We start from the raw sequence: 11,284 nt of genomic DNA on the forward strand, positions 1-11,284 counted from the left end.
CTGACTCCTGAACACCTGCCATGCCAGAAGACAAAGTCCATGTAGGGATAGACACCCCCTGAGCCAGGAGGACAGACAAGATGACACAAGAGGACAGAGTCCGGGGTCTTTATTGGATTAAGAGGGGAGTGGCTTGTGGGTAGGCTCAGCTTTGGGCTATGACCTGGTTGATCCAGGTGCTGAACTTGCTCACCCGAGTGTACATGGCAGGTGCACGCACATTGCAGTTGCTGGTGCCCCAGGAGACAATGCCTGTAAGCACCCACGTGTTCCCCTTCTGGCAGACAAGAGGGCCTCCGGAGTCACCCTGAGGGAAGGAGAGGGGAGAAGTCAGTATAGGGGCATGGGGGCAGGGTACCAGAGGACAGGACAGGGTGTTGGTGCTCACCTGACACGAGGAGGCCCCTGAGCCACCTGCACAGATCATGGAGTCGGTGATACGTGAGCCCCAATACTGCTGGCACTGTCTCACAGTGACCAGGGGCAGGGCCACCTGCTGCAGGCGTGCTGGGGTCACATTGCCTGTGCCAGAAGGGGGTGGTTAGGTCCCAGATGACTTGTCCCCACCCTAGTTCTCCCACCTAGATCTTTGGCCCAAGTTCCTACTTGTGCCACTGAGGCGGCCCCAGCCGGTGGTGACACACGTGAGGCCTGTAGGCAACACTTCATTTGGGGAAGCCAGGCAAACTGGTGAGATGCGTGTTGTGTACTTGGCTGGAGAGGCAAGCTTCAGTAGTGTCAAGTCATTGTTGAAGGTGGTGGGGTTCCAGTATGGATGTGTGATGGCCTGTGGAGCCAAGCAGGGCCATGTAGAATGAGGTGAGCACAGGTCCCCAAGGTTCATAGGTGCTGAGAGGGCTAAGCCAGGGCATACCCTTAACTCCCCACCCCAAGAGCCCACCCACTGGTACTGCCCACTCTTCCTTCTTATGTCTGCAGCTCAGGTACTAACCCGTGAGATGGACATAACTTGCAAAGGCTCAGAGCTGGATGATCGGTCATACTCGCCCAGGATGACAAAGTGACGGCCAGGGCTGCAATGAGAATGGGGTTAAACAGCCACAGGGAGGGCAGAGCAACAAGAGAGGGGCGTCTAGAGAAAGGAAGTGGGGAGAGGAGGGTTGGGATGGGGCAGGTGGAGTGGAAGCACTCACATGACATTGCAGTGCGCAGCAGTTACCACCCAGGATGGGCTGATGAGGGAACCACCGCAGAAGTGGAAGCCGCTCTTGTCCTGGGTTCAGGGGTCAGAAGTGGGAGGGGGAACTCAGGGTTTGCCTAGGCATGAAGCACCTGGGACCCTGCCCCACCCCCAGGGTGCATGTACCTGCAGGGACACCTGCCAGGGCCAGGAGCCTGGCACTGCATTCTCCCCGTTGACAATTCTCTGGTTGAAGCTCAGTGCGGGTTTGATGGCAGGAATGCCGCAGCCTGGCCATTGGGCTAGTGAGGACCTGCTTCCCACACCCCAGCCAACCTCTTTCCCCCTCCTCCTTCCAGATGCCTCCAGCTCTGCACCCCCGAGGGGTCTAAATCGAGAGGGCCCATCACTACCCCTTCTTACCCTGAGCTCCTTCTGGGCCCCTGTACATTTTTGGTCATTCCCACCTAACCAGCCCCCAAATGTTCGCTCTCCATCTCCAACCTATTCCCCACTGTTCCTCAACTCCATCCCCATCCTCCAGTCCAGGCCACTTGTCTTCCTGACTCCTGGGATAATCTGTTGGCCTCTCTACCCTCTCCATGGTCCTTCATGCAGCCAGAAGGCTCTTCCTAAACTACATGTCCAATTTTCACTTCTCAGGTTTCTAAACCTTCCCTGGCTCCTGGGCCTGCCCCAAGCTCCTGTCCACCTCTTGCTTCATCACAGCCTTGGAACATCCTTTTTCCTTTATCCACTCTGTCCACCTGCTTCCCTTCCAGCCTGCCTGGCCCTCTCCCTGAGCCCTTGGGCAGGAAGCCTGGGCTGGAGCCGGGGCAGGTCCAGGTTTACTCACCCCAGGAGGAGCCGAGCAGGATCAGGGTAAGGGTCAGGCTGAGCAGCATCATTGTGGCAGGCATGAGGCTGAGAACTGGGCCTGGCTTTATGGGTCTCCTTGTCCTTGGGCTAAAGTCCCAGGCATGAGGCCAGGCCAGCTGTATGGGCACAGCCCTGTCCCACGCTCTATTCTAGAACAGGGTCTCTCTAGGCCAAGGTCCTCAATACAAGCCTGGACTATCAGAAAGAGCCCAGCTGTGAGCTTCTCAGCTCCTCCACCCCCTAAAACCTGGCCTCTGATTGACTACCTGAACCACTTTACATCCCAAGTGCTGAGCACTGGATCCTAAGGACTTATGGTTAAATTAGGTCTATGGTGACCACCTGGTGGCCTGGATCAGGGAAGTCTCCCAGGCCTTTCAAGGCCACCAGACTTAGAGAAGCCTGCTCAGTACCCAGGGGTGTTCCTGACTGGTGGAGGGAATGTCCAACTGTACCAGTTCTACTGTGGAGGGCCAGGGTGATGTGGCCAGGACAGTTCTAGCAGGTTGTGAATCCTAATAGGTATTATTTTAATGATTCCTCATTTTAGGAGTCACAGTTTGCTCACACAGATGGTGCCTCTCCCAACAGCACATGGTGTGGTTGGACCCAGACCTTCATCTGTCTGGCTCTGATGACTGCACTCTAATGACATTATGCCTGGGAGGGGACTGGTGCACAGGAGGGCAAGTATGCCCCCTCAGTGACTGCCCAACCTTGTACAGAGGATGCTAGTAGAAGGGTGACAGTCATCGAATCTCTAACCTCCACGCCTTGGGGATCATGTAGGCAAGCCCCTGGTGTCTACTGCCTCTGTGCTGTCGAGCTTGAATCAAGGGAGAGAAGAGGTCCTGTGTGCAAAGTCGCAATGGGTAAGTTGGCTGGCCTCCTAGGGGTGTGCGGGTTTTAATTACTTCAAGAACACATCAGTTAAAAAAAACGAGTTAATGGTTGAGTAGAGGGATGAATAGATATGTGATAAAGCAGATCTAACAAAATACTAATTGTAAAGTCTGGGGTGGATAATAGGTGTTAGTGTACAATTCTTCAAGTTTTACGTTTTAAAATACTCCTAATAAAATGCTTTGGGAGAAAAGCATAATCAGGGGCCCAGAGATTTCCAGCCTAGAGTAGACCCTCCTCAGAGGTTGGGCAGTTGCAAAGCTCCAGTGGAGCTCAGCCATTCTGAGGGCAGGATGCTGCTACCAGCACCTGGGCTTGGCACTCAGTAGGAGCCCAGCAAAGATTTGTTGGATAAATGTGTCATGTCCCCACATGTAACCCCTGTCAGCCCAGAAAACTTGGGAGTGAATCCCCCTACTCACAGCCCAGCTTCATGTTAGCACCTCAGGTTTGCCTGGTTATTGGAGGGGTTTCACAGCTAAAGGTGTAACAGGAGTTGAGTGCTCTGAGAACTTGCCATTGGAATCGGGGAGCAGCTCCTCTGTCAGCCCTCAGTGGCATCTGGTGGGGAAGGGGGCTTGACTGAGAGATACGGGCTTTGTCCTGGGCTACTGATGAGTGAGGCAAAGGCTCTAAGTGGGGGCAGTACCTGGGGCCTTTCAGGTTTTACAACAGTCCCCAGTGGACTAGAGGGCAAGAGCAAGGTGTGGTAGGGGGACCTCTATGGTGTAGAGTCGGGAGGGGGCTTTCCACCTTGAGCCTTCAGTGCTTGCCAGGGCTGAGGTTCTGGAGGGGCGTAGATGCCTATGGTGATGGGTGAAGGGCACCTCTTAGATCAGACACTGGAGCCGTAGGAGGGAGTGGCCTCTGCAGGGATACCTTAGCCACAGAGCCCTGCTAGCTGCTCACATCCTCTACCCAAGAACAACATAGCCATCTGTTCAGGTGTTTGTATTTTCTGTGTTTATTCCCCATTGTTCCAAGCTCTAAGCCTCAGCCTACTTCACTCCATCTCCATGGTCTGCACGGTTTCCTCCACCAGTTCCAGGGACAGTGGCACCACTGTCTCTGACAGGACAGCTGTAGTCCCAGGGGCATAGAGGTACTGGCTGGGCCTGGGATGGAGGAAAAATGGCTTCTCAATATGGGCCCATCATGTGGCCTGTTCTCTTACAGCCCCCAACCTTCCCTGCTACAGCCCATCCTCCCTGTGGTCCCCCATCTCCCTTGCTCCCACCTCTCGATGGGCTTTGTGGGCGAGCTCAGTTTTCGAAGCATCTTGGCGCCGGTCGCTGTGATCACACATGCATCAACACTGCCCCCGGAGCCTAAGTCACCCAGGATTCCTGCAGTGATGGCTTCCACCAGCAGCTCCTGTGCGGCCTCCAGCTGTGGTGATGTGTGTATGAGGTCTGAGAGACTGTTCTGGTATCACCCTTGGGATACAGCCTGGGGACTTTATTAATCTTTAAGCTCAGATGACTTAACCATTTGCTCACACCCAAACTCCTCTCTCCCCCTGCACCCATATCTCCACCCCAAACTCCCCTTCCCTGGTGTCTGCCTCTGTCTCCAGAGACCGCATTGTTTCCACTGCCCACTGAGTCACTTTCACAAACTTCTCTGGGTCACTTTCACACATGGCTCTGATTCCAGTGGCCTATCCACCCAACCAATGTGGTCTTGGCCCCTAATCCACCAGGTTACTGCCTTTCTCTTTCAGGGTCTTAGGCACCTGAAACATACGTCATCTACTTCCATCCCAACCCAAACAAAATCCAGACTCCAAACCTCACCTGCTGTTTCCTCCCTCAGCTCCAAACGGTCCTCTCTGAGCTTTGACTTCTCCTGGCAGTCCAAAACTTTGGCACTGAAGGTGGTCTTTTGGAAAATAGCACTCCTCTACCCTCACTGGTCCCTATTGTCTCCACTCAGTCGTCACCTCTGAGAAGCCTTCCCCGACCTCCAGACCAGGCCAGGGTCCCTCTGCGCTCCCCTAGCTCCCGGGTGCACTTCCCACCAACGACCGCGTAGTGGGGGTCAGGTGTCGCTCACCGTCATGTTTGGCTGAAACCGGTCCTCCAGCACCGCCAGGGCCGCGTCCTGGCCAGAGCCTGCGGGCAGAAGGGGCATCTAAGGTAAACCAGGGCGGCAGACGTGAGGCCAGGGTCGCAGGGGTGGGGTTCGTGAGGACCCGGCAGAGCCGCTCACCCAGGGCCGTGAAAAGCAGACGACTGTAGGAGCCGTGAGGGTGCACACTGTAGAGCTGCGGTCCTGTTGGGTCTATGCCGCCCACGACCAGCGACGCACCGACGTGGCCCCGGTACCTTAGCAAGGAGTGCGCGCGGTTATTCCCACACACCGGGACCCAGGCCCCACTGCCCACAAAGCTGCTCCAGGATCCGAGCCCCGCCCCTTCCCTTGATGCGGAGCCTCTGGACTGACTTCACTCCATCCTTTTGCCGGACTCCACAGGCCAGCCTCTTCCGTATCCTGGGACCTTGCAGCCCCGCCCATTCCCCCCGCCCACCTCCTCAACCCCGCCCACCTCGCAATGGCCCCTCCCCAGGGTCGCCTTAGCCCTGCCCCAGCACCGGAAGAGCTTCTGGCGCAGAATGCGGGTGACAGTGGCCACGCGGGGCTCGCGGCCAGTGGACAGCGCGTGTAGCTCCATGTTGGACGCCGCCATCTGCGTGGTCATCTGGGTGTCCGCGGCTACTCCAGCCCCACAGCAGCTGAGGGCGAAGGGAGGGTTGGTGTGGACGGGGTTAGGATGTGTGGGGACGGGGGATGGGAACGAGGGGAGAACGGGGCCGGGAATTCTCACTAGATTTTGGGCGCGATGAAGTGGATCTTGTCGCAGTTCTTGTCTGCCACAACTGAATCATTAGTGGCCCGCTTATCTGCGCCCAGGATGACCCCGTCCTGAGGAGGGAGGAAAGGGGCTGTTGGCTTAGTGCCTCCCAGATCCCCAGCTGCCTCTCTAAGCCTCCCAGTCCCAACCCCATGCTCACTCGGAACACAAGGCCCGCGATGGTGGTCCCGGTCTTGCGTGCATGAGGGACCCGGAGCCCCGGGAGGGCGCGTTCCAAGGATGCGTTTCTGGAAACGGAAGGGAGTGGCCCATGCTTTGGTTCTTCTGGGACCCCCTTCACATTCCCCAATTCCGTCCCAGTCTCCCTCACCTCCCGGAGTAAACCTGGGAACCCAAGTCGCCCACGACAGGCAATCTCCGGCCGCCCCTGTCTCGCCCTCCGCCACCAGCAATAAAGGCCCTTGGGACTCCCGCTCCCGGAACGCCTTACAGGGAGCATGGGCAGCTTGGGACCAACCACGCCCCACCTCACCTCTGGCAGTTCTCGAAGGAGAAGCCCCCTCGGGGCTCTAGCTTTGTTTGCAGCATCTTGGGACAGTCAGGGGAGTCCAGGGATTGGAGGTTCGATGGCTAGAGGAGTGGGACCAGCAGAGCTAGAAAAGCGGAAGCCTATTCTCTGCAGGGCTCCAAGTCTAATGCTTCCTGCTTTCGCTTTCACCTTTAGAGGACGCTGGCCTGTTTTGCATCTCCTCTTTCACTTTCACCTCTGGTCCTAAGCAGTTTGGGAAGAGGGTGAAGTACCTAGCCTGGCTCTCCAGGCTGCTCCTAGGTTTTCTGCACAAAGGGACAAATCCCTTCCTTCTGGCCATTGTTAAGCTCCTCCTCCCCCTTCCAGTCTGAGCTCCTCTTTCTGCCTCTGATCCCATCTCTAACCTCAAGTCCCAACATACTAAGGCTGTTGGACCTTTTTGCCAGGTCTCAGTCTGCATTATTACAGTCCTCCCAACAGCATCAGGCATGACGTTTTTGTCCTTTGTCACCCTCCTTCACCCAACTTCTGCCTGTTTTTTGTCCCTTTACCTCCTGCTTGTCTTTCATTCATTTGCTTTCTACCCAGAAACCTCAACACAGAGGCTCAATCCTCCGCATGGTGATGGCGACACTGCTGGTCCTTTCATCTTCCCTATCTCAGGCGGTTCTTTTTCCTCTCTCAAGAGGGGCCTGGTGGCTGCCCATCTAGTGTCGTGGAGGTACGCTGGGCTCTACCCATGGCCAAGCCTTAATTCACCTCCCAAACGACCCTTTATCCACATCTTTCACCTAACTACTGCCTTAGTCTCAGCTAGCATCCTCTTCTGGCTACTACACTGTCCTCCCTGGCTTCCCCATACTTCCTGGCCCACCTTCACTATAGCTCTACCTTTCGGAGATGAAATCTGGTACACTCCTAATTAAACCCTTCAGCACCTGCACACTGCTCTTAGGCTCAAACTCAAGTCTTTATAGTGGCTCACTTCACCCTTCTCATCCCTCTCGTCTCAGCAGAGGCAATGCCTCCTCTAGGAAGCCTACAGTCCTCAGCCCCCTGTGCTCCCTAAACTTTTATCTCAGACTACTTACCTTCATTAGAGAAATAATTTCACTATTTAAACTATCATTAGTGAAATGATTGATTAGTGGCTGTCACTCCCCCAGATTCTAATCTCTTGTACTTCTGTCACCCACCTGCACCCAAAAGGCCCTAGCTAGAGGTGGGGTCTAGCCTGCCCTTTTGAAAGCTGGAACAGCTCAGATCTTACCCATCCCAAACCCTTGGCTCCATGTGCCCCCATCCGACAGCTGTGTGTGCAGCTGCCCCCAGTTCCCACGCCCAGAGAGGCAGGCACAAAGACAGGCTGCCTTAATAGTTCATGCAGGAGACTGGGAAGCTGTACATCTCAAGGTGGGTGGCTAGTTCAATCCTAGGTTTTAGCAAAGCCCCTCTTGCCCTATTCTCCACAAAGCACCAGGCCTGCAGCTGCTGCTGAATGAATCCTGGTGTATAAACTCTAATACCTCCCCCTCAACCCACTACACACATATCAAGGCTTATAGCAGCAAAGGGTGATCTTTATTCAGGGGGCAGGGGCCCTGGGCTGGCAGCTGTGGGTACAGAGGTGCTACTTCGGTAGGTACCCAGCAGGATGGCATTGATGTGCTCCAGTGTCTGGTTGCTGAAGACCATGTTGAGGTGCTCTATCCTGTGCAGAGGCAGCAGGTGCACAGGCTGTGGCTGGAGGCCTTTCCATTGGGCACAGAGCTCACTGCTGCGTGTGGCCACAGTGTCATCGCCGTCCTCAGAGAGCACACCCACAGGGTCTGTATAGGGGAAGCCATGGTCAAAGATGTAGGTGTGGGGCGTGGGCAGACCCACGCCATATAGACAGTATACTTCTACACCAGGTGCTGGGAGTCCTGCCAGCAGGTCACGCGACTGTAGCCACATGTACCAGCCTTCCTCAAAGTATAGGTCTGCAAAGAAGCGCTGAAAGTCACGGCCTGTGTAGTTGAAGCTGGGTGTGGAAATGAACACATGGTCCTCAGGCCATACCCGGTTGGCGGGAAACATCCAGGGGGACGTTGTTGTTGTGCGCTGCTTCTGTTTTAGCCTGATGCTGGACATGATTGGGATGCCCTGGTTGTCACCTGTGGACATGGAGCAAAGTAGGCAGGGAGCCAGGCCTGGCTGCCCCTGGCCCACAACTTGCTTCCCAGCCCAAGCTCAGCTGGATGCTCAATTTTGTCCCACCGTAATCCAAACATTGATGCCAAGCCAGACTAGAGTCCAAGTTAGTCCAGAACAAGCCTAGCAGCATTCAGGAGGTGCTTAATGTATGCTTATTAAATGAGAAGCCCTGATACCTCTGAGAGCTGTAGGGCTCAAAGGAGGGCAGAGAGGGTTTTCCTGATGATGGATGTGTATGTGCGAAAGGTGGAGGTAGGGATGATGCTGGCAGTTCTCAGGCATTTCTGCTGGCCCTGTAGTCTGTGCTGCACAGGGGTCAGAACTGTGTTCTGAGAAGGCTGAAATGAGACCCTGTCTGTATTTGATACTAACTGATGTAGTCTGAGGACGGTCTCCCTCACCTGACTGTGAGCCCCTACAGGGAAGACCAAGTTTGGCTGGGCCCAGCAGACTGTGTGTGCTCAACAGGTGGTAGCTGTGCCACTCCTCCAGGAGGGGCTCCTAGGGTCCGGCCCTGGCTTTAGCAAATCTGTCTTCAGTAGGGCAGATCCCTGGGCAAAGGGGTTCCTGGAAGCAGAAGGCAGCTGAAAACTAGGTGGGCAGGACCTGAGGCCACAGGAACAAACCTGTGACAGTGAGTCAGATTGCTTGGGTTCATTTTCTGTTAAACTTTCCCTTTGTCAACACTAAGACAGTTTCTGGCAGAGGCCACTCTAATGTTCCAGGCAGGATCACTGCTCTTGGGGGGGCCAATGACCAGGGCCATGCCCCAGGGTTGTAGACAATATCCTTAGCCTGGCATTGTGAGCAGAAGCAGGAGTGAGGGCAGGTCCACGGTCAGCTTCATTCCACCCCTCCATCCCCCCAAAGGATGCAGGTGACCAGAGGCCCTCTCACCTGAGGCCAAGACCAGCATGGGCTTGACGGAGCCACCCCAGGGAGCCCCAAGAGAGATAAAGCCATCAATGAAGCGATCCTTCCAAGACTGGGGTTGGCGCAGCAAGAAATAGAGCAGCTGCAGGCAGCCAAGGCTGTGCCCAATGAGGAAGACAGGCTTTCCATAAATAGCATGCATCTCTTCTACCAGCCCAGAGAGCTTCTGGTGGTACTCCTCCTGCTGGCCTGTGGAGGGAGAAGGGTGTGAATGGAGACAGGGCACTGGGGGTTAGGGGCCACCTGCCCTACCATGAGCCCATCATCTTTAGAGACACCTACTGGGTTCCAGCCGCCAGTCATAGGGGGCGGCCCGCACCGTCTCATCCCTCACATAGCCATTGTTGACCAGATTCTGCACCAGGGTGTTCATGTAACCTGTTGGGGAGGCAGCAACACTAGGGCTCTGGCCATGGCTCCTGCAGGCCCACCACAGCCTGGAGTCCCACCCTTTCCCCCAGTACACACACCTGCCAGCTTGTTTTTGTCCAAGTACTCAACAGAGTAGGTCCTCCCAAAGCCGGGGACACGGATCTGTACACCAGGGGCATTGGACACACGCCCAGAGCTGCGGTTGTAGACAACCCTGGGGGCAATGAGCCATTCAGCAGGTCAGCAACCAAGGGGCAGGGTGAGGGAGCTGGAGCAGAAGGGATGGCAGATACCTGGTGTTATCGATCCAGCAGTCTACTCCAAGGGGTAGGAACATATTGAGATCCAGCCAGATGGTGAAGAAGTCCTCTGTCTTGCGGTAGCACATCCAGTTCACCACATCTGGTTTATCCAGCTTGGCTTCCAGCTGATTCCCCATGCAGCCAGGCACTGCGGGCACTAGCCTTCACTCTAGATTCCTTGGATTTCCCCCATGATCCCCACCCCAGCCTAACAACCCCCCCCCACACACATACCCTGCAGTAACCAGCCTTCATCCCCCCCCAACTCCCAGAGATTAAGGACACACTCTTTCTAATCACGTCCCCATACCCACCCCGTCCCCTGAGCAGTGCAAAGCCCAGGCTCCCCTCAGGCAGGAAAAGTGCAGAGGCCAGGGCCACTAACCTCTGCCCTCGCAATGCAAACACCTAGCCTGGCTTTCCATTACCACCAAAGTCCAAGGTGAGAACAAACAGGTATGGGGCAGTGGGGGCTGGGCCTAGGAATAGGAGGCAGGCCTTGATGGGCCTCTCCTGCTCTCCTGAGTACAGCATCTTGTCCTCATTGGAGTGGGGGCTGAGGAAGGAGCGGCAGGGCTTGTAATGCCCTGGCCAAGCCTTCAGGCACACCCCCGCCCCCCACTCCACCCACCTGAGGTAGATAACTCAGGAGACACTGGAACAGTGTAGTGGGGGGAAGGGGTTGACTTCTCTGCAGGACAAGCCTTTGGCCCCTCCGAACACTGAGGCAGGTATCAGAGCTAATGCAGGGGCAGAAGGGCCTTGGCAGGGTTTACTACCTGGGGCTGAGGCCTAGGCTCCCCAAGGTCTTGCCTGGTGCATCAGGGGCCTGGCGGGGGCTTACCGAGGATGACGGGCCGTGTGTGGTTACTGAGCTCAGCCTTGGGCGTGGTTTGCGGGGGGAACAGCACATTGAGGAGCCAGAAAGGGGCAGCAGGGGGGAGCAGCAGCCCCAGCAGCAGCAGCACCCACTGCCATGGGGAGCCGGGCAGCCCCATTCCAGCCCTAGTGCCTATTGCCCAGTGAAGCAATCTTGGGCTGGCCTTATCTGGAGTGGGGGTGGGAGGGGCCCCTGGGCTAGTGGGAGGGACAGTCTGGCCAATGGCAATGGCCAGAAACTGTGGGGAAAGGGGCACAGCCTTAGAGCTGGAGCCGGCTCTGGGCCTGGGTTCAGTTCCGCCTTCTTCCCTTGGCGCCAGGGGAAACAGAGCCTG

At 56.1% G+C, this 11,284-nt stretch overlaps 3 protein-coding genes across 3 annotated transcripts; all 3 read right to left on the reverse strand.

Annotated features, from left to right (window-relative positions):
* Nucleotides 1-94: 94 nt before the first annotated feature.
* CTRL (chymotrypsin like) lies at nucleotides 95-2,149 on the reverse strand. The gene is made up of 7 exons (XM_081120116.1): nucleotides 1,998-2,149; nucleotides 1,328-1,431; nucleotides 1,155-1,234; nucleotides 953-1,034; nucleotides 607-787; nucleotides 389-522; nucleotides 95-307 (listed from the first exon to the last, which is right to left on the reverse strand). Exons 1-7 carry the CDS (start codon nucleotides 2,059-2,061, stop codon nucleotides 146-148), a joined length of 807 nt encoding a protein of 268 aa, XP_080976242.1. The 5' UTR covers nucleotides 2,062-2,149; the 3' UTR covers nucleotides 95-145.
* A 1,714-nt stretch (nucleotides 2,150-3,863) lies between these two features.
* Nucleotides 3,864-6,623, reverse strand: PSMB10 (proteasome 20S subunit beta 10). Its single transcript, XM_081120120.1, has 8 exons — nucleotides 6,271-6,623; nucleotides 5,938-6,025; nucleotides 5,751-5,848; nucleotides 5,518-5,658; nucleotides 5,135-5,250; nucleotides 4,979-5,037; nucleotides 4,161-4,312; nucleotides 3,864-4,038 (listed from the first exon to the last, which is right to left on the reverse strand). The coding sequence occupies exons 1-8, from the start codon at nucleotides 6,324-6,326 to the stop codon at nucleotides 3,927-3,929; spliced, it is 822 nt and encodes a 273-aa protein (XP_080976246.1). The 5' UTR covers nucleotides 6,327-6,623; the 3' UTR covers nucleotides 3,864-3,926.
* Nucleotides 6,624-7,819: 1,196 nt separating this feature from the next.
* On the reverse strand, nucleotides 7,820-11,281 carry LCAT (lecithin-cholesterol acyltransferase). Its single transcript, XM_081120119.1, has 6 exons — nucleotides 10,915-11,281; nucleotides 10,062-10,218; nucleotides 9,867-9,982; nucleotides 9,679-9,774; nucleotides 9,361-9,585; nucleotides 7,820-8,423 (listed from the first exon to the last, which is right to left on the reverse strand). Exons 1-6 carry the CDS (start codon nucleotides 11,066-11,068, stop codon nucleotides 7,849-7,851), a joined length of 1,323 nt encoding a protein of 440 aa, XP_080976245.1. The 5' UTR covers nucleotides 11,069-11,281; the 3' UTR covers nucleotides 7,820-7,848.
* Nucleotides 11,282-11,284: the final 3 nt, after the last annotated feature.

Source organism: Miniopterus schreibersii (assembly GCF_964146895.1).
Source record: "Miniopterus schreibersii genome assembly, chromosome: 18".
Taxonomy (NCBI): domain Eukaryota; kingdom Metazoa; phylum Chordata; class Mammalia; order Chiroptera; family Miniopteridae; genus Miniopterus; species Miniopterus schreibersii.